Source organism: Rhinolophus sinicus, chromosome 12, assembly GCF_057876585.1.
Source record: "Rhinolophus sinicus isolate RSI-liver-muscle chromosome 12, RSI-T2T, whole genome shotgun sequence".
NCBI classification, from domain to species: Eukaryota; Metazoa; Chordata; class Mammalia; order Chiroptera; family Rhinolophidae; genus Rhinolophus; species Rhinolophus sinicus.
The window spans coordinates 52,249,555-52,271,943 of NC_142512.1; the positions used below are offsets into that span (position 1 = coordinate 52,249,555).

The 22,389-nt window shown below is 46.9% G+C and overlaps 1 protein-coding gene across 1 annotated transcript in view; it reads right to left on the reverse strand.

The window, feature by feature from the left end:
• Positions 1-1,968: 1,968 nt before the first annotated feature.
• Positions 1,969-22,389, reverse strand: part of LOC141568778 (CMRF35-like molecule 5) — a 33,804-nt gene continuing 13,383 nt past the window's right edge. Inside the window, exons 2-5 of the mRNA XM_088802376.1 lie at positions 11,673-11,746; positions 10,300-10,632; positions 9,286-9,382; positions 1,969-8,098 (exon numbers count right to left, since the gene is read on the reverse strand). Coding sequence (XP_088658502.1) covers positions 7,987-8,098; positions 9,286-9,382; positions 10,300-10,632; positions 11,673-11,733 — 603 coding nt within the window. The 5' untranslated portion in view covers positions 11,734-11,746 and the 3' untranslated portion in view covers positions 1,969-7,986. The remainder of the gene's footprint in view (positions 8,099-9,285; positions 9,383-10,299; positions 10,633-11,672; positions 11,747-22,389) is intronic.

A 22,389-nucleotide genomic window follows, 5' to 3' on the forward strand; every position in this document is an offset into this window, starting at 1 on the left:
AAATGTTAAGTATCTTTTGGATAGTCCGCGGCATTGAAATAGCTTCTCATCTGGTCTCTCAGGCAGTGATACCCTCCCTCCAGTCCAACGTACATATCAGAAGCATATTCTTCTCTAAGACACAGGTCATTGAAAAGCTCATCCAGTGACAATCCCTGTCATTGGCTTCTACTTTTTCTCTCTTTCCCCAGGGGTCCATATCCGCGGCCTCTAAACTTCACTGTCTTTTAGAACTCGCCGCCAAATCATCTGCCATTTCCCACTTTTGCTGTACGAGCACAACTTCTTAACTTCCCTCTTTCACCATCTGGAAAGAAACACGGCACATACCGCAGGTGGAGCCCTCGACCAAACAGCAAAGCACATGGGTCCTGCTCCCTTGCATGTTCCTAGTCACTCCCCTGGGGGACCCAGAATGAGCAGAGCTGACAGTAGGTGCGAGGCTGTGCATCCCTGTCTCATTTCTGCAGCATAGACAAGAGCTGGGGGCTTCGGTTCTGCCACCGAGAGACTCAAAGAAATCTCCCGACCCCTCAGTCCTGCTTTTCCATTGTTTTCTTCTGCTTCCTTCTATTCCCAGTCTGATCGATGGGGGGGGGGGGGGGGTTCTGTTTGTTTTGTTTTGTTTTTTATAAAATCAAGGAAATGGGAGTGAGCAAAGGCAAGTGCTGATGGTTGAAAACAATATAAAATGTGTCTAAAGTGGTCACATTTTATTATGATCCAATAAGAGTGTACAAATTCCGGGCAATATAGTAGAGCAAGTCAATACAGAGGCTTCTTTCTCGCTCCAAACATAGAAATTCTGCATAAAATGCAAAAGTTTTACTATGTAACGGAAGCCAAAATCAAGCAAAGGAAATCCACAGGTGCCAGAAATGTATAGACATCTGAAAGCCAACACCATGAGCAGGATCTGATACCGAGCAGCTAATGGAGACTATTAGAAACAGACATGGGCTTCAGGAGGAGAGAGGATGGCATTTAAACAGCCACTGGGGGACTGGAGCCGATGCCTCAGGTTCGTACCAGACAGGGAGCTGGGATCCGTGAAGGGTCACCACACCCTCAGAATGGGGTGAAGGGAGGAAACCTCAGGGATGGGCTTAGAAGAATATCAGGGCATCTTGGGCCCCTAAAGCCATGAGGGCATAGAGTCTCCCATAAGGACCAGCATGTAAGTTGCACTCCATAGAGGTGTCAGAGCTGAAGACGAGAGAAATCAGATCGATGGTTGCCTGGGTGGGGTGGGGGTGGTCTATAAAGGGGCACAGAGGAACTTTCTGGGGTGATTGGATATGTCCTATCTCTTGATGGTGGCATTGGTCACAGGGCTGTGTATGTTCATCAAAACCCAACGAGCTATATGCTGTACATACAAAGTGGGTGCGTTTTCTGTAAAGTGAACTGCCATAAAGTTGGTTTTTTAAATCAAGGGGATGAATATCACAAATATCAGCATGATGGATGTTTCTAGTGGGGGCGAGAGCATGAACAGGAAGTGGGTGTGTGGGGGACTAGCAGCATTGCAATTCTCAACCTCATTGGTAGCTATACAAACATCGCTTTCAAATTATTCTGCAAACTATACATGTTATACGCAGTCTTCTCTATGTGTGATGTATTTTACAATTACATGCGTATGTGTGCATGTATATTACACATATATACTACATGAAATTAAATGTACATACTCATATATGTGCAATGGAGCAATGTCTATGGGATTTTGAGAGAAAAAAAATCAATGCCCAACAGCTGGGGGGAGCAGAGCGCAAGGCTCATAATACCAGCGTGGGCCAGGGAGCTGTGTCCTACACAACTAGACTGAGAAACAACAGCTGGAACTGGAGTGGTGGGGGGAGGCGAAAAAAAGGGGGAAAAAAAGAAAAATGACTCACTGTACTCCACCCAACCGAGAATTTATATTTGAGGAAGATGCGGTGTAAAGGGAATAATTGTGGGAAACAAAACCAGTTAAACTTTTAAATTTATGTCTACGTCATTATTAACATGGTTATAGTATTTATTGAAAATGCTAAAGTTAATTATTGGAAGAAGACACTTAATTTTTCTTTGATTCATAAAAGTAAGCTTCTGGGTCTCAAAGCCCAGGTCATCACAGATATTTCTCACGTCTTGTAAAGATTCTGGGGAAGGGAATGGGGGCTGGGTCAGTATGTTCTGCTCAACCACGAAGGGTGTGGGCCTTTCTTCCTGTAAGTGGGAAATCAGATATTCCTGTTGGCAGCGGAGTGGGAAGCAGGCCATGTAGGGATGTGATCTGAAGCTTCTGGGAAAGACTTAGAGCATCCCAGGGAAACAGGAAATGGCAGAGCTGCAGCCGCGGGAAAAGGCTAGACAGGATCCTGGTAACGATGCTGCCATTCTTGACCACGGTGCTAAGAGCTTTAGCCAAATTATTTCTTAAGTTCACAACAAAGCTGTTAGGTGAGTGCCACTGTCCCTTTACAGATAAGAAAATGGAGGCTCAGAGATGTCCTGACCCCAGACATCATCCCATCAGGCTTGCAGATCCCAGTTTAGTTAGTTGTCCTTTGAGTTTGGGGGGGCGGGGGAAAACAGTGGAAGAAGCCAGAAACCTGCTTCTAACCGAGGCCAGGAGCACAGTGGCTAGGAAGTAGGAAGGTCACGTTCCCAAAGGAAGCACAGGCTGCACAGTCCTCAGCACAGCTGAGGTGACATGGAAACCACCATCCAGGCATCTACCCACTGCCCAGACCCATTCTGCCTGGGGGCACCGCGAGGCCAGTGTGGCTCTGGCATGCCCAGCCCCACCAGTAACTGCCAGAAGTGCCTGGAACATGTATGTTTGGGGGAAGTTGCCAGAAGGAAGAGGCTTAGCACCAGGAAGAGAAGGCTCATCCGATCATTGTCTGCCTCGCCGCACCAGGAAGGAAGTATAAGCACAGACATCATTAGTCATCAGGGAAATGCAAATCTAAACCACGGGAGATACCCCTGCACACCCACTGAGATGGCTAGAATCAAAAAGTCAGATAAAGTCTTGACAATGTGAGGAAATCAGAACACACATACACTGCTCATGGAAATGTAAATATGGTACAACCACTGTGGAAAACGGTCGGGTAGTTCTTCAAATGATTCAGCGTAGAGTGACCATGGGACCTAGCAATTCCATTCCTAGGTATATACCCAAGAGAAATGAAAACATATGTCCACGCAAAAACCAGAACATAAATGTTGATGGTAACATTATTCGTAATAGCCAAAAGGTAGAAACAACCTTTTGGCTATTACGAATAATAAATGTCCATCAATGGACAAATGGATAAACAAAATGTGGTGCATCCGCACAATGAAATAGTATTCAGCCATAGAAAGGAATGAAGCACTGATAGATCTACATGGGTGAACTTGAAAACATCCTAAGTGAAGGATGCCCGTGACAAAAGACAACTATCATGTGATTCCATTCACATGAAAAGTCCAGACTACGGAAATCTACAGCTGCAAAAGTAGATTAGTGGTTGCTTAGGGCTGGGGAGTACGGAGATGGATGATAGCTAAAAAGTATGGAGTTTCTTTCTAAGGCGAGGAAAATGCTCTGAGATTGTGGTGCCGGTCACTTATATCAGTGAATATGCTAAAAACCATTGAATTACATACATTCGATGAGTGAAATGCATGGTACATGAACTATAGCTCAATGGAGCTATTTTTTTAATTAGTTTCTTTTGACTTTATTGTTCTTTCTGAAGCTACTAAAAAAAACTGAAAACACATGAGCACAGAGAGGCAAGAGGCCGGCTGGTGAGCAGAAGCAATGGGTGGGTCTCAGGATGGTGCTTTCTCCCACCTCCCGTTGTATGTCTTCATCCAGAGCCCAGCACACAGACTCAGGAAGACCAGAATTTTCAGGAGCATAAACATCAGGAAGTGAAGGGTATTGGGCAGAGGAGACGGAGTGACACGGGTGAGCTGCCTCTCAAGGAGAGGCACTTGGAGCTCTCCCCCACTCTCCTCTTGCTCAGCAGTGGGTGACCCAAACGTAGGAGAAAACTCAGAAAGCTCAGCTCCAAAATTAGAAGAAAAAAAAATTAGATACCTGCTGATTGGGCTGTCCTGAGCAAAGGAAGAATGAAGCAATAATAAGCATGCGTGAGAGCGCCCATAACTGCTTTTATTAACATTTCCTTTTTTTAAAAAATGCCTCTTGAGATGCACTCAAGATAAAGTTCAATGAAATCAAATTACTAGATGAAAAATGCATTTTGAGAAATGAGAAAAATAGGTGGAAACTGAAAAACAACACTGGAGATAATGTGCGTCAAAACTTTAAGAAAGTAATGGTTGAAGAGAGAATTTTTCTGGGGCCAGTCTAACTCTTGAAAGGACCCAAAGCGAGTTCTAAGAAGCAATTACCATAGAAATAGAGCCCCGGAGTTAAAAGGTGATGTCCTCACAAGTGTCTCAAATCCAGACACTAGTGTGTAAAGGTTAAAGTTGCTGGTGGCTTTTCAAAGAAAATGAGGATGCTTTGAGGATGCTTTGAATTCTGATTCGGTGTCTTCCCTGATCTCGAACTTGCACTGTCTCCTCTTAGGGCAGACTGTAGAGTGATACACAAGGCCCTCTAGGACCCGGCTCCGGCCTGGCCTCCATCCTCTCCCAGGCCCCCATAGCTTACACTCTGTGCTCCGAGATCCCAAACGATTTCTAAGTCCCAAATAGCAGACGCTCCCAAATCAGCAAGCCTACACACATGGTGTTTTCTGAATGCCCTTCCAGCCTCCCACCCATCTTCCTCCCGGCCTCCCTCAAGATGCAGATAAAGCTTTCCTCTTTCCCAGCTTGGCAGAGTTGACCCATCATAAACCTGCCCCAACATGCTTTTCTGGGTTTTCCATTTTTAGTTTTGTCTTTAGAGGTTACCTTAGGTCCTGTGGGTGGAGTTAATTGGTCTGGGAAAGCCCCATCACTTGTCTTTTCTTTATTTAGTCAATTTCATTCCCTATTTTCACTATTTTGTCGCCACAGACAGCCATTGTAAGGTCTGTAATGTATATTCTTGCATTTGTGTGATCATAAGATACGTATGCTCGCTTTGTGGACATGTTTCAGTTTATATGAGCGGTTTCATGCCATCGATCTCATTCTGGTTTTATTTTTTTAACTCAGCACCCGGTTCTTAAGCCCCATCCGTGGTGCTATGTGTTTACAGAGCTTGTTCTTTCCAGCTTCCGCTGGTATTCCATAACAGATGCTGGAACAGATGAGGGACTTGTCAGTCCCTCCACATTGGACACCTAGGTTGCTCCCACTCCCTGCCACCGTGCACAGTGTATGTCATGATGCACTTCCTTTAGCATGCCTCCTATGGACCTGCATGAAAATATTCCTGGATATACGCCCCAAAGCAGGATCCCTGGGTCCCAGGGTAAACACACACTTCACCTGACGGATCGCTCTCCAGAATGGCCGGCTGAACTTGGCTATTGAGTCTACAACCAGAACCTGTTTCATTCAAGAGGAGCAGAGTTTTCACAAACTGTTCGCAACGTGACTTCCCCCTTTGATTCCGGTTGGCAGTTTGGTATGGATTTGCTCAATCAGGTGGGGGAAAAAATGCAGTGATTCCTCGACTCTTACTGAAATCCCTCAGTCTAGACCCTCAAGTGCCGCTTATAACCGATTCAGGATCCTGTTCGACTTCTCAGCGGCAACAACTGGGGCTGCCCCCTTCCCAGGCCTTCTGCTGTCAGCAATCACTTCCTGCCTGGAAACACCCGCGGTTTATTCTGGATGCATTATGGCTGCACGTGGAGGGGAGGGGCCCTGAGGACTCCCAGCTCCACACCCCATTCTGCCTGCAAAGGCTCATTCTCTCAACCACCCACCTCACTGCTGCGACCAGACACTGGACCTGACGCCATGACGAGGTGGTACCATTTCATCAGGTCCCTCAGAAATCAGGGTCTGACCCACTGCCTCAGGCAGGGTATAGAGCAGCCGCACCAGTCAGTGACTCTGAACTAGCCCAGGAGTTTCGTTCTCAGACTGTGGGCATGAGTCATTGCCATGGCTCCAGGCATTCCAAGATGCGTGAGAACTGAGTGAAACAGACCTACTATGTTAACACTTTCTTCTCATACCCCTCAAATGTGGGGGTGGGACCAACCCCTACCCATGTCCACCTCATGGGGCAATCCTGCATCCACCAGTGACTTCCATTCGCTTCCCTGCGACCAACATGTCTGTGCACCTTCTGTGGGTCACCACTTCTGTGTGTCATCACTGTGCTAGGTCCTCAGGAGGCAAAACCCCATTCTTGGTCCTTCTCGGGCAGCTCATGACATCATCGTTATTATCTACTGCTCCATAACAAAGGAGCCCCAACCTTAGCTTAAAACAATGCACGTGTGTTATCTCACAGGACTCTCAGCACAGTTAGCGATGCCTCTACCTAAAGCTTCCTCACAAGACTGCAGCAGTGTTGGCTGGGACGGCAGTCTCAGCTCAGGTCTCGGCTGAGGGTGGGCCTGTTGCTAAGCTCAGGGCTGTTCAGGCTGTTGCTCAGAAGCGTCCCTCAGGCCTCGCCCGAGGGTAGCTCACAACATGGCGTGTGGCTTCCATCACAGCAAATAAATGAAAGCCAGGGGCTTTTGGTAACCTAATGGCAGAAGTGGCATCCTGTTACTTTGCCACATTCATTAGAAGTGAATCAATAGGTCCAGCCCACACCCCTTTCACCTCAACTCTGACTGGGCTCCCTTTGAAGGCCCCTCTAGACCATAGAAAAGGAAGCCAGTCACTTAAGGTGCTAGGAGTTGAGAGATCTATTGTCTTTGCTAAGCAACTCATCAGAAGGTTTGAGGATATCAGTCCTCAACTAGAAGTGAGGCACCAACCAGCTAACAGCCTGTGGTCACACCTGTCTAGAGGGACGTGCCAGGGGTGCCTGCCACAGTGCTTGTCCTGGAGGAAGAGGGCATGACTCCACCTTGAGTTTCACCTGTTCAATATTTTTACCACCAACTTGGATAAAGATACAGAAGGCATGTGTGATTCTTCTGGAGAGCACACAAATCCAGGGAACGGAGGGGTCAAGAGGAGGAGTAGATGACATGGGACTTCTGGACCCAGGACACAAGGGATGCATGAAGAAGGAAAAGGAACTCTTCCCCAGGGTCATGGCCACCGAGTATGGAAAACAGAGAGGGACAGAGAGAGAGGGCGAGGGGACGGGTTCAGTCTGGAGCAGGGTCAGGCCTCCTTCATGCCTGGTCACTGCCCCTCAAGCAAGGAGCTGAGCCCCGCTGTTTGTAACTTGTCACAGGAAGCCCTCTTCCCAGCACCCGCTGCATACAGGCTGGACCCCTCAGCTGCCCTTTGAAGCAAAGCCTCCATCCTTCATCCCGTTTGCTCATTACTGACTGCGTGTTGAGCATTGCGTGTCCAAACAGATATGAGCGTGGCCGTCTGGCGTTAACACCACCTTCTCCCTTTGTGACCGGAATCAGGCAGGAGTCACAGGAGGCCTGGCTCACTCCTTCCAGGTCCCTCACCTCTTCACCCTCCTCTCTGCTGTGCTAGGCCCAAACCAGCAATTGTAACGGCAGCTCCATGTGGGAGCCCCTCCTCCGTGCCCAGTGCCCTAGCCCGATTATATACAAATCCAAGAAACAGAGATGACAGCCATCAAATAACCTCTCCTGGGTCACATGGTAAGGAAGTAGCATCCCTGGGGTTTGAATACACATCCATCTGTGTCCAGAGCCTGCATCCTTGTGCCAAGCCCGCTCTGCCAGGCCATCCCAGAACAGGATCCGAAAAAGATGATTCAGTTCCCAGGCACAAAAGTCTCCGGCAGGGCTGGCTCATTTCCAATTTCACACCCCAGGGAGGGGCAGTGCTGAGTTTGGAGCAGAGGCCAGGAGTTGTGCCACCAACAGGGAACCACTGGGATGAGAGCTGCAGTCTGGGCCGGGCCGACCACGGCCCTCAGAGACAACGCCATGGGCTGGCCAAACAAATTGCTGCACAGCTGAAGCTCAGGAAGAGAACGACCTTCAGCAAGACCAGGAACAGGAAGCTGGCAAAGAGCAGGACAGACCTGGTACAGGAAATGGCGTCAGGGAGAAAAAGCTTCTGCACAGTCGTACAGAAGCTCCTCCATACCCTACCTCTGGGCCCCAGACTCAGGACACGAGTCACAGGCCATCAAGAGTCCCCCACACTGGTTCTGATAAGTTGCTCCCCAGAGGCAGGCCTGACAGGGACAGAGAAACAGAAGGGAGAGCAGGAAAGAGAATGGCTAGTAGCTGACGAGGCTGGGCGCTCGCTCTGTGGGGAGCACTGGGCTTTGCACTTGCGCCAGTTCGTCCCACGTATTCCTCACAATGACCCTGGGACACAGCGCTGTCATTGTGCTTGTGGCACATTTTCTTTTCCAGAAATGGTCACAGCAATATTTCTGGTGCCATGTGCTCTTCTGAAAGCAGACCCCTCCCCTATCAAGAGGTGCAGGCTCTTTCCCATCCCCTTGAAACTGGGCGGACTTGTGGCTGCTTTGACTAGAGAATATGGTGTAAGTGATGCTGTGTGACTTCTGAGGATAGGTCATAAGGACACAGCGCCTACCTGGCTCTCTCTCTCTCTCTCTCTCTCTCTCTCTCTCTCTCTCTCTCTCTCCCCCTCTCCCTCTCTCTCTCTCTCTCTCCCCCTCTCTCTCTCCCTCTCCCTCTCTCCACCTGCTGCCTCAGGTGGCATTCCAGCCAATAGCCTCAGCTAACGCCAGGTGACTGAACAGGGAAGGAGCTTTTAGGTGATTCCAGCCTCCAGCATTTGAGTCTTCCAGCGGAGGTTCCTGGAGCTGAGACAAATTTTCCTACTGTACCCTGTCCGAGTTCCTGACCCACAGAATCCATGAACATCACAAATGATTCCATTTTGTCACTAAAATTTTGGCACAAAACAGCCATAGTAACTAGAATCATCCTCATGTACAGATGAGGAAACTGAGGCAGAGAAGTTAAGTAACTAGCCCAGTGTCATCACCCTGCTAGTAAAAAGTGAAGTTGTGATGGGAACCCAAGCATTGGACGTTAACAGCCTCACACTTAGAGATGGGGAAGGAGACAAAGCAGAGAACTGAGGCAGCGGCTGGGTACAGGGGACCAAGGGCTCTAGTTGGGACCTGCAGTAGGTACTAAGGTGTCACCAGAGCCAAGGGTGCCCCAGCCTCAGCATCCCCATCAGGACAGTGGGAACCCCCGGGGGCGGGGGCTCAGTTTCTCTTACCAGTCAGGAAGAGCAGGGCTGGGCATGTGGCTGGTCAGAGCCAGGGCTCCCAGGCAGGTTGACATCTCAGTGGTCCTCACCGCTACTGTCACTGAGCCTACAGATCAGGTCACAAGTCACTCTCTGCCCCAACCTCCAAATGGCTCAGAGTCTGCAGTCATCAAGGACCTGCGCATCCCTCAAGGGGCCCTGGGAAGGGAGGGACAGCGCAGAGAGAGGAGAAAGGTCCTTGGGGGGTTGGGAGGAAGCCAAGGCCAGCCAGGAGAAGCTCAGGTTACCCCCTGCCTGGAGACCCCCACTAGGACGCATCAGGACACACCGGGCATGGAGTGGTGTCTCCTCAGCAGGGGGCTGTTGGGAAGAGGGAACACTCAGGGGCCTTGGCAAGCCCTCCAGGAAGCCCCCCAAGAGACCATGGTGGGGCTCTGGAAGCCCAGCGAGCCCCCCAAAGGTCAGGACCCAGACCTTGCTTCTTTTCCTCAAGCCACACGCAGACCAGGCACGTGGCACAAAATAATAACACAGGAAAATGCTCCTGTGGATTTGCACATGTTGAGGGGGGGCCCAAGTGAGGAAGCTAATTATATTCAGATGTTTTATGTTGGGTTGTGAAAGACCAGGAGGCCAGGACTGGGGGACCTGAGGGAATCAGTAGGGAAGGCGAGGTGACACAACTTAAATGCCCCTTCCTCACAGGGCCTTCCTGTGTGCCCTGTACCTAGAGAAGTCCCCTCCCCCTCAAACACCTTTTAATCCCTACCTTGTCCCCCACCCCCGTTACTCTTGCATGGCCCCTGTCACCAGCCATACAGATGTGAGTGGCCTCAGTCTTTAATTGGCTCTCTCAGCCCCACCAGCATTCCCAACCACTTCTGCTCTCTGTCCCTTTCTCTACTCATCCCTTATCCCCCTAGACAGCCAGTCCTTGGGTCAGCACTGGATCCTTTGTCCACCCCTCAGCAAGAGGTACCCAACCTCAGCCCATGCCAAGCCAAGGGAGTGAGGTAGCATTACCTGGAGAAACAGCCACTGCCACTGGGGCCTGCGGGGCACTTTGGGCCCCGTCCACCCCACACCAGTAAACGTCTACGTCTTCCTCCTGTAGGTCCTCTGTGATCACAAGGAAATGATGCTCCCTGGGGTTGTCTCGGAGGGTCACTCGGCCATGCCTCACCTCCTGCCCCACCTCCTGGGCCGTTTCAATGACTCGGGCACAGTCTTTCCAGTCGGACCCTCGGCACCAGAACTTCCTGTGGCCCTCCTCTCCCACGCTGTACTGGCACTTCATCACCAGCGTCCCTCCCACGGTGCCTTTGATGACCCTGGGAATGCTCAGAGTAAGAGAGCCTGAAAAATACAAACCCACACACCCTTAGCCAGTGCGTCCTGGGGCTCCAGCCCCCCATCTCCGCTCCTCGCAGTGACCTTGAATGAACAGATACGCCCTCCCTCCATCCTTGAGTGTCTCCCCCACATCTTCACATGCTCATGCCTCTGTACCCACATACACACACACTCATCTTCTCTCAAATCCTTTCTCCACACTCACCTCTCTCCCCAAACCATTTGACCTCCCTGCATCTGTGGTGATGGTGTGAATCACCTCCCTCTAGGGTGATTTTCACTCTTTTGTGAACCCAACTAGACCCTCCTCCATTAAGTGGGGGAAGAGAGAAAATTGAGCAAGGATCCAGGTCCTGACTGAGGGCTTAGGAAGAACCAGCAGGGTTCTGTGCTCCTTACATGTGCTAATGGGTCTGGTTGTCAAAGCAGCCCTTTGAAGGATTCACCTGTAACTATCCGCATCATGACCAGGCTTCCTTATCCCCAAGGCAGCACAGCATTAGGATGGGTGGGATTTGGAACTGGAATACAGAGGGAGGAAGGGAGAGGAGAGAATTTCTCTCAAGTTACAGGACTGAAGCTGGAATACCTTGTTTCTGAGAAAGGACCCAATGGTGGATAATCTGGCCTTCGCCTGGTCATGGGGGGATGTGTGAGGGGTGGGGGATGCATCGTGTCCAGTCAGGGGAGTGAGGTGGTAGGCAAACCAGAGACAGCTGGGCAGAGTCTTAAACCAACCCCTTTCTCAGCCTGACAAGGACAATACACCATTGGACACGTAGAAGCCCCTTTTGCAATAGTGTTTTATGCCTCGAGTCAGGAAAAGGTCGGTGTGGTGGGCGATTCGCCCAAGGATAATTCTTTCCCTTCTCTGTTCACAAGGGAGGATATGTGGGGAAAACAAAGTAGGTAGAACAATACTTGGAATCTTCCAGGAAGATTTCCCCAGCCTTCCATACCTTTTGTCCGAATCTCTCTCTGTCAGTTCTCCTCCCCACCAGCTTAACAGAACCGACATGGCCCAAGTTCAAAGTCCCACTTACCTGGGAGGCAGAGGAGCAGGAAGGCCCTGGAAAGACACATCTTCTGGCCTCGATGGATCATTCCTCAACCACATCTGCATAAAGGAAAACACACTCGGCCCTCTTGGTTCTCTAGAAATACAAAGCCAAGTACTTGCTTCTCTCTGTCTGTTCCTCCTCCCATTCCCATTTTTGCTATCACATCACTGCTTGATTTTTCAAAAACAATAGTTCTCGAAACAAAGAAAGAAAGAAAAATCCCTAGAACACTGTTTAAAGTATGTATGTATCTGCAGGTGAGGAGGAAAAAGGGGTAAAAAAACGTGTGGACTTGAGGAATTTGATAACTAACCGAGAAACAGTAAATTTGGTTGTTGGAAAGGAGGTTCGTCTACTTCAGTGTTTTAAAAAGTGTTTTGACTGAAACCCATAGTAAGCAACACATTTTACATTTCAGCCCAGAATTACCACCCATATTTACGTCTGAAACAAAAGTTTCATAAAATAATACTTAACCTTCATACTATTCACTGGGATGTTTTTTATCCTATTTCATTTTTTTAATGCTGGTTGCAACCCCCAGGTTGATCTTAAAATCTAGGAATAGTAATTCATCATAACCTACTGAGTCCAATCCCCTCAAGTTAGAGTTGAAGAAACCAAACCCCGAGGTAGGTGACTCGAATAAGGCCAGGCTGTTTGATAAGACGCAAGGCCCAGTTAGAACCCAGAATCCCATGACTCTGACCCAATCCTCTTTCACCTTGGGTTACCCCGGTGATGCAAAACACATGTCTGGTGAGTTGAAGAAATGACCAACTCACCCAGCCAGCCTCTCTCTCCTCTCTGAGGTCACCCCTCACCTTTGGCTGAATCAAATCTCTCATCCCTACAAGACCCCCAGCTAATCAATCTAAAGTAAGTCTTAGAGCTGTAGTGGGTAAAAGTCCAAAGTAATTGCTGCTACTTCACCCACTTCCTGGGGCTCAGGAAAATTCTCAGGTCAATGGGCTACCAAGTGAGAGGGAAGAGGCAACCCTCCCTTTTAAAAGCAAAATCATCATTGTACTCACAAAGCCAGATGAACCAGTGGTGGCGGCCTTAACTTAGTCTTTCCTTCTCACTCTCTCCTCTCTTCCCGCCACTTCCCTCTTCTTCTCTCTCAGGCTTGAGCAGGTAGTTCTGTCTTCGTCTTTCCCAAATACAGGCCTTTCATATATCACAGAGCACAGCACCCATGGCCACTGGTCCCAACGTCATATTCCATCCCAGAGTCACCAACTTACACTGTCAGCTCTGCCCACTCTCCTCTCAGGATATCCTGAGAGTCAGAGGAAGGCGGGGAGTTGCCGGCAGAGGTGTTTTTAGCACAGTCCCAGCTGCTGCCCATAAAATCCCCAAGCCCACAACCACACTCAGCTCAGGTTACCCAACAGGCAGACTCGGCCAGTGCAAAAGGCTCCAGCAAAGCTGGAGCATCAAGAGACATAAGGAAAAATATTTGCCAATCATATATCCCATAAAGGATTAGTAAGCAGAATATATAGAGAATTCTTAAAACTCAACAACAAAATCAAACAACCTGATTCAAAAATGGGCAGGGGCTGGCCCGGTGGCTCAGGAGGTTAGAGCTCCGTGCTCCTAACTCCGAAGGCTGCCGGTTCGATTCCCACATGGGCCAGTGGGCTCTCAACCACAAGGTTGCCAGTTCAATTCCTCGAGTCCCGCAACAGTGTTGTTGATGGTACCACAACAATGTAAATGTACTTAATACCACTGAACTGTACACTTAAAAGTGGTCAAGATGGTAAATTTTACATGTATATTTTACCACAGACGAAAAAGAACTGTACATTAGAAAAAGAGCTGCGTCTTGAAAAGAACACTGTGCTGAGAGCATAGATTAAAAGATGTTTAGAATGGAAGCAGGAAGACCGTTGGGACTGCATTGCAATATTCTAAGCAGTTAATGACTGTCCCTGGAACAGTGTGGAGGGGACTTTTGGGAGAGACATGGGAGAATAAGCAGTACTAGGTCACTGGGCATCTTTTGAACACAATTCATAACATTCTTCCACTTGGGGCTGAGACTTGTACAGTTCATTAAGCCCAAGACACAGATGGAGGAGCAAGTGTTGGGGAAAAGATAGAGTTCCCAGGAAATTGAGAGTCAGAGATCACACAGGGACTACACTGTGTGAAGATGAAGGCAGAGGTTGGAAATGCCAAAGATTGCCACCAGATGCCCTCAGAAAGAACCAACCCTGCTGACACCTCTTGTCAGTTTATTCCAGAAACATTTATAAACACCCGTTGTGCAAGACCCAGAAGTAGGGGCAGATACAGAAAAAAAGGAGATCGATGGATACATATACAACCAATAGTAAAGGCAGATGGGATAAGCAGGACCACGGCCTCCAGACAGCCTCCTGGATGAGGAAACTGTCTCAGATCTTGAGCTGTGGCGAGATAAGTGGAAATCTCCAGTTTGGGGTCCACGTTGGTTTGGTCAAGCAGAGTCCTAGAGTCTCACACAAGAGTCCTCCGCCATCACCGGCCATTTGAAGAGTGTCCCTGGTCCCAGTACCTCTAGCACAATCCAGTGGGGGTTTAGTCCTGGGCACTCATCGCAGGTCACAGGTATAAACGAGTCATCACTTCTGATTATCCTTGAGAAGGGCTCGATGCTGAAGGTCAAAAGTCTGGCTCCTCCAAAACCTGGCATGAGAAACTGTTGTAGACAGGAAATGGAGGGCTTCCCCTTTACCCCTCAGTCACCTTCCTGAGGCCAGTTCACCCAGATCACAAAACAGAGCAGGCCCAGGATCAGGGGCACCTTCAGAGGAGCAGGGAGGGGAGACTGATGAGCAGAGAACTGTGGGAGGAACACGGGGACAGGTGCTGAGTGGCTCTTTTGCTCCTCTTTCCTTCCTCAGTGCCCATCCCTCAGGCACACCCATTTTACCTACTGGTCCCCACTGAGCACCCAAGAAGGTTGACCAGACAAGAAAGATGCTGAAAGTAGACCTCCAAACCAGGGAAGCATCTATTTCAAAGACACTTCTCTACCTTCTCTCTCTGCCAATTGAAGGCCATCAAGCAGCTGGGACAACACCAGGTCCCAGGAGAAGCACTCTACAAGCCACGCATCAGATATGAAGTTGACTAGAATAGTGTGTTAGACTTTTCCAAGCACTTCTGCATCTGTTATCTAATTCTCTCCTCTCAAAAACCCCATGAATCATTTGGTCAGCATAGACAGCCTCCAGGACAGAATGGCTTCTCAAAAACCATCACTTTCAAGCTTTTGATCTTTCCTGGAAATTTGTGTCAACGCTGCTTTTCCCTCAAATCTATTTTAGGATCATTCGCAGAAAATTCTCCAATGAAGGTCTCTTCTCAGTTCTTCATTTTGGCCAAGAATGTTTTCTTTTGCTACTGTATTTTATTAGATAACTCACTTCAAGGACAAAGGAATAAAGTTTGTCATAAGCAGACCAATTTTAATATGTATTGTTATATCCCACTTGCTTGTCAAAGAATTACCAAGAGTTGAGCTTTGATTTGTGTAGCAAAGAGGCAACAAAGAAGTGCCTGTGGAAATACATATTTTTATAGTGTTTTCTCACTCAGCAACAATTCAATCAACCTTTACAAAGTGTCTACTCTGGGGCAGGCCCAGTACCAAGAGTGGGGAAATACAAAGATGAACAGGGCATCCCCCAGCCCCAGTGGGATTTGCAATTCACCAGAGCAATCCCAGAGAATGGGTGTGACTAGCTGGGACTAGAGAGACCAGGGAAGGCTTTACAGAGGAAGTGATACTGGAACTAGATCTTAGAAAATGAAAAGATTTTTATAGCCAGAGCAATCACTTAGAAAAAAAAAAACAGAAAGAGAAGCTCAGAGCTAGATCCGTCCACTCTGGCTGGAGCACAGAATGTCATGGGAGTGGGGAGCGATAAAGTTACAGAGGCAAGCACAGGAAATGGATCATGGAAGGCCTTGAACTTTACCCTGAAGATGACAAGTAGTCCCTGACCAAAGGAGTGACTCGATCAGGGTGAGGTTTAGAAAAAGACTTCCCCTGCAGGTGTATGTGGGATGAGCTGGAAAGAGGAGAGTCTGCTAATAAAATTCCAAATCACAAGAGTGACTATGAGAATTGACCAAAGAAAGAAAAATTTGAGAGTATGACATAAAAGTAGAATTGACAAGATGCTTGACCCATTGGAGGGGGAGGACAAAGAGCCAGAAATGAGTCCAGGGTGCCTAGAGTTGGTAAACATGGGGCTGAGGACACCATCAACTGAGTCAGGAAACCCGGGAGAAGCCAGGTGGGAGGGGAACGAGACGTGTGCTCTGGGGCGTGGCAGTTGGAGGAGCTTCAGGAACAGTCGTGAGAAGATCTCTAGGTCGAGGTCCAAGAGAGAGTTGGAAGGTAGATATGTTTTTTTTTCCTTTTTTGTTTTTTTTTTTAAAGATTTTACTGGGGAAGGGGAACAGGACTTTATTGGGGAACAGTGTGTCAATCTTAGTTGTGAAGGGTGCCGTTCAGCTTCAAGTTGTTGTCATTTCAGTCTTAGTTGTGGAGGGCGCAGTTCAGCTTCAGCTCCAGTTGCCATTTCTAGTTGCAGGGGGCACAGCCCACCATCCCATGCGGGAGTCGAGGAGTTGAACCAGCAACCTTGTGTTTGAGAGCCCACTGGCCCATGTGGGAATCGAACTAGCAGCCTTCAGAGTTAGGAGCACGGAGCTCTAACCGCCTGAACCACCGGGCCCAGCCCCGGAAGGTAGATATGTTGATTGGAGAGTCTGACGGAGGGGTTCAGTGAGACCAGTGGAATGGATGAGACAGCATCGGACGAGAATGTTCTCCAACTTAAGCATGTATTAGAACCACGAGGATGTCTGAGAGAATCTCTGCTGCAGATCAAGAAGAAGACAGGGGTATTGGAGGACCTTGGCATTTATGGGGTTGGCCGAGGAAGGGGCGCCAATGCAGAAAACCAAGAAATTAAGTTCAGAGAAACAGGAGAACCAGGGGACGTGATATGGTGAAGTTTCCAAAGGGAGCAGCCGATAACGTCAATGAGGTAGATGGGAAAGTTGACCTTTGGGTCTAGCAGAAGGATGTTACTGGAGACCTTTATTGCCAGAGGTCAAGGTCACAGAGAAAACATGAATATTGGAAAGAAGTTTCCCTCCTATTTTCTTCCTTCTCCTCACTGGGCTTCAGCTCCTCAGGCCCCAGAGCCCTGTCACACTCGGGACATCTGTGTCAGGGAGGCCCTTGCTCCTCCCCCCATTACCCTAGTTTTCCAGCCCTAGTGATATAAACCCTGCCTGTTCCCACCTTGTGGAGGCTTGTACTCAATGGTGCTGCCACGTGTCCCTCCACCTCCTCTGCTTCCATCAACCCATTTTCGGACAACTTGTAATGTAGACTCCGCCCTCTACCCCCACAACTTGACTTGTTCCCTGAGGAACTCAACAGAAGAGGAACTCAGCAATGCCGTGATGTGGGTGGCACATTCCTACACTCTGGTTTCTGATTGAACCCTGGACCCCCTCACAAACTTGAGGTGACCACATACCAAGGGAACCCAAGACAAAAACATTTATGCCCACAAGATGTCCCAGGAAAAGAATCTGAGCCACAGTGGTTCTGGATATCTCCAGGCAAGTGTACAAGTTCAACCTGCAGGTCCGTTTTCCAGTTGGTGAACCCCATAGAAGAACACATACAAATGCTCACAGTCAGATACAAAGAACTACACATTCCCACTGATGTTCACGTGCACGGTCCCCTAATCAGCGAGAGAACGATGAAAACAAGCTTTTAATTAGGAATCACAAAAACCATGCAAGCAGTGCCTCTTAGGAACTGCCTAACATTGCACAATTCCTTCTAAACCGGCCTGCAGTTTCAGTTCTTAGATTCCACAGAAGTTTCGGTGTGAGCTCACACAGGCGTGAGAGTGAGTGTCCCGGAAACTTGAGGGGTGTAAACAGTGGTGAGATGCAGCCACAAAAGGGGCTCAAGTCTTTCTGTGGTTATCTGTTAGGAAGTTGCAAGTTAAAGAGTTCGTTGTCCCCCTAAGTCTATGGGCAAGTTGGATTAATAGATCATTGGAACTGTATGGAGAGTCCAGAAATAAGCTCATATATACGTGATCAACTGACTTTCAACCAAGACACCGAGCCAATTCAATGGAAAAGGAAAAACAGTGATGGAAGAACTGAATACCCATGTGGGGGAAAATGAACCTTGACCTCTACTCACCATAGACATGAATTCATTATAATTAATTTAAAGATCATCACAGACCTAAATATAAAAGCTAGACTCATAAGGTTTTTAGGGGGGAAAGGCATAAGAGAATATCTTCAGAACTTTGAGGTAGGCAATTATTTGCTTAGAACACAAAAAGCACTACCGTGTTTCCCTGAAAAGAAGACCTAGCAGGACAATCAGCTCTAATGCGTCTTTTGGAGCAAAAATTAACATAAGACCCGGTCTTATATTATATTATGTAAGACCCGGTATTATGTTATATTATATTATATTATGTTATATTATGTTATATTATATTATATTATACCCTGTATTATTATATTATTATATTATATATTATATTATACCTGGTTATATTATATTATATTATATTATATTATATTATATTATATTATATTATATTATATACCCAGTCTTATATTGTAGTAAAATAAGACCAGGTCTTATATTAATTTTTGCTCCAAAAGACGCATTAGAGCTGATGGTCTGGCTAGGTCTTATTTTCGGGGAAACATGGTACCATAAATTACAGATCGAATTTCATCAAAATTAAAATTTTCAGTTCCTCAAGAGTCATCATTTAGAAAATGAAGAGGCAGACCCAAAACTGGGGGAAAATATGTGCAATACATGTGTCTCACCAGTGAACCATAGACAGTGGATATCTAGAATACGTGTTTCCCCAAAAATAACACCTAGCAGGACCATCACCTCTAACACATCTTTTGGAGCAAAAATTAATATAAGACCCAGTCCTATTATATTGTATCATATCATATCATATCATATCATATCATATCATATCATATCATATCATATCATGTTATATAAGACCCAGTCTTATATAAAAATAAGACCCGATCTTATATTAATTTTTGCTCCAAAAGACCAATTAGAGCTGATGCTTTGGCTGGGTCTTTTTTTCGGAGAAACACGGTATATAAAGAACTCTTGTAAATAACCATTAAAATGGCTAGCAATTCAATATTTTAAATTAGGCCAAAAATCTGAACCGACACTTCACTAAAGAAGATATATGAATAGCTAAGAAGCATATGAAGAGGTGTTCAGCATCGTTAGTCATCAGAGAAATGCAATTTAAAACCACAATGAGAATGGTATTGACGGGTGCACAAAAATGGGAATATACTTAATGCCATTGAACTGTATACTTTAAAATGGTTAACATGGTAAATTGTATGTTATGCATATCTTACCACAAGATTTTTTAAGAACAGGAAACAGGCACATAGATATGTAAAAGGTGACCTCTGTTCAAAAGATCATCATTTTCAGAAAAAGACTTGGTCATGTGGACATAGAGACCCACCCTCATCCTGTCTTTCTTCCTAGCTAGTAGATCTTTTAGTGTCATCACTAACTTGAATACGCTTATGTCGTTATTTCACAGATAAGACAGTAACATAAATAAGGTATTCATATTAACATAAATTTAAATAAAAATTGTAAATGTACCTCAAAAAAAAACCCACAATGAGATGCCATTTCACAGCCACTAGAATGGCTAAAATCAAAAACTCAGGCCTCTGTGTCCTCAACTATAAAGTGGAGGGATTCTTATCTCACTGTTATAAAGTCCTGTTCTATGAACTCCTACTTCATAAAACTAATGACAAAAGGAATCAATACCCAAGAGATGAGGCCCACAACTCATGGCCCGCTGTCGTGATTCGTTCAATATTTATTGGTGAAATGCAATGGCTCCCTGACATATCACCAGGAAGTAGCTAAGCTACAGCATACGTGTGTTAGGAAAGATAAAGAAGCAAGAGCTGCAAGGTTGCTAAGCATTTGCCTGAGGACTCTCCTGGGCTTTACTTACATTATCTCATGCAGGCCTCACATCTGCCCTATGACTTCATTTTTCTGTACAGTAGGGACCTCAGATGCATAGAACCCGATCAATCGTACACCTCAGCTTGCGATTTTCAGTCCCACCCATAAGCCTTTTCTTGCTTTTATTTGATCTCTACTCTGTTTTTTATCTTCTTCTTTTCACCCAGAGAAATGCCCTGTTTTGAATATTTATCTTACATCAATTTCAAGTTGAACAGCATCTTATTCAGCTACTTTTTCAGCTGGACATCAAAATTCTGAGATCCTTCCAGGAAGTGAAAGGTCATTCCTCCTGACTGCTGCAGACTTTTCCATCATTTCCAGATACCAGCTGTTAGCTGTTCTTTCCCTATTAACCCACACTCTGACTAGTCGCCATTACAGTCCATGCTGGGGTGATTCTCACACTCAGCTCCCCGAGTGTCTGTGGCCAAAAGCACCCCAGAGCATTCCCCTGGGAAGAGCCTTAGCCCCGGTTACAGGAGGGGAAACGGAGGTTAAGTGTGTGTATGAGTTACAATGAGTGACAGGGTTGAGATTCAAATACTGGCCACCAGATTCCAGAACCCACGTGTCTCACCCTCAGGTACCGTCTCTGAGCCACAAGGCTGGAGATGGCAGGATAAGGGTGTCTAACAACCAGGAAAGAATCCAGAAGAAATAGTTGGGAGTAGCAATGTGTTAGTGTGTCTCCAGCAGAAAGTGACAGCCCATTACTGAGGCAAACAAAATCACAATATAAAAACAGCAGACTGAATCAACAGGACATAGGCAACCTTTGACAGTACCCATGGCTGGTGGCTCTTTCTGTTTTCATCAAGCAATGTTCAGACCAATCATTTGGTCTCCTGAACAGACCTTTCCACCTGGTAAGTAAAAATAACCAATTATCATGTCAGGGATATTTCCCACTGCAAATCAATAAATTAAAAGTCAGGCTTATAAATCAGTCTCTTGGACAGTGTGAGTGTGGTGAAATAGTCCCATCACTGCCAACAATAAAGTTCCCGGGTTGTGAGAGTAAATCTTACCTCCTTTTGTCTAGCACAGGACCTCGGATTTAGGCGAGTAAATATTTGATGAAATGAAAATCAGAATGGAATTCTCAACTGTCAAAGCCAAGTTCTGCCCTGAAGCATGGTGACTCCACTGAACTGAGACTACTAAGCCCAGCCCCAAAACAAGTGACTCTTGCCCATCCTCATCCACACCTGCCACCACCCCTAAACCCCCTTCTCTGTGTCTCTGTGCATGTCCCTCCGCCCCCACCAATGTTGTGTTCACCACCCCACTCACCTCCACTTGTCCCTTCACTTCCCTCAGTTGCCCCTGACCTCAAGCCGTTGGGAAGAGCACCAGACTGAGAGTGAAAACCCCTAATTCTAGTCTCAACTCTGCCATTGACTTGCTATATGACCTTGGGCAGTTCAAATAACCTCTGAGCCTCAGTTTTCTCATCTATAGAATGGAGTCAAAAAGTACCTACCTTGCTTTACCTCCACAGAGTTGTAAGAGTTAAAAGAGTTGACGAATAGAAAGTTCCTTGCAAACTACAAAATGCTATATCATCTAAAATTATTTCAACATAAAACTTTGTTAAATGCAGGTGAGACTGGTTGGAATGAACAACTCTGGAACAACGCAGATGATTTTATCATTTCCTCTACTAAGCACACAGGAATGGCTACAGAAATAAACAGAAGTCTTTGCGATTTCAATTTCTCCCTCCCTGTTGGTATTTTTACTCATTTCTCTATCAACACTTCTGTCCCAGGCACCAGGAAGAGAGAAAATGAATGCGGCCACAAACAGGTTCATGGCTCTACCCGCTGAGCTCATTTCTCCCTCTCCACAGCCCAGCCATTCCAGACTCTAGCTGATCCTACCCTGCAGAGCGCAAAGACCGCATTCCCTTACTTCTGCTTTCATGGCCACCTCTCACCATTATGGCTTCAATTCAAAACCCAATCATTGTTGTTTCTGCCCTTTTTTTTTTCCCAAGGAAGAAACTGAGAAGAAAAACAGCAAGTGTTCAGCAAACAAGTACTAGAAAACAGTAGCGGGGCAGTCTGCTTCTGTTCTCATAACCTGGAAATCGCAATAGCCCTGTGGCCATGGAGAGGAAATCAGTGTGCCACAGGCCTTGGGACCTGCTTGTAGGGTCTCCTTGGAATGTTAAAAAATAACCTTGAACATGGATGTTTATAGCGGCTTTATTCATAATTGCCGAAACTTGGAGGCAAAGAAGATACTCTCCGGTAGGTGAACGGATAAATCACCTGTGTTTCATCAATCAAAGAGATATTAGTCAGTACTAAAAAGAAGTGAGCAAGCGCTTCACGTGGCATAAGACATTCCTCCTTTTTGTCCCCGTTTTTAACAATTAAAAATGGGCATCCATCCATGAACAATCGTGCTTCTGTAGGAGCTGTGGGATCAGTACCAAGGGAACCAGGAGGACTCTCGCCCACCTGTGCATTGAGTAATAGGCAGACAGACCTCCATATACGCTGTGTAACCAGCAGGTGTGAATGACTGGCCCCAGCCCTCCGTGGCAGCGGTTGGAAAAATTCTGGAGAGTGC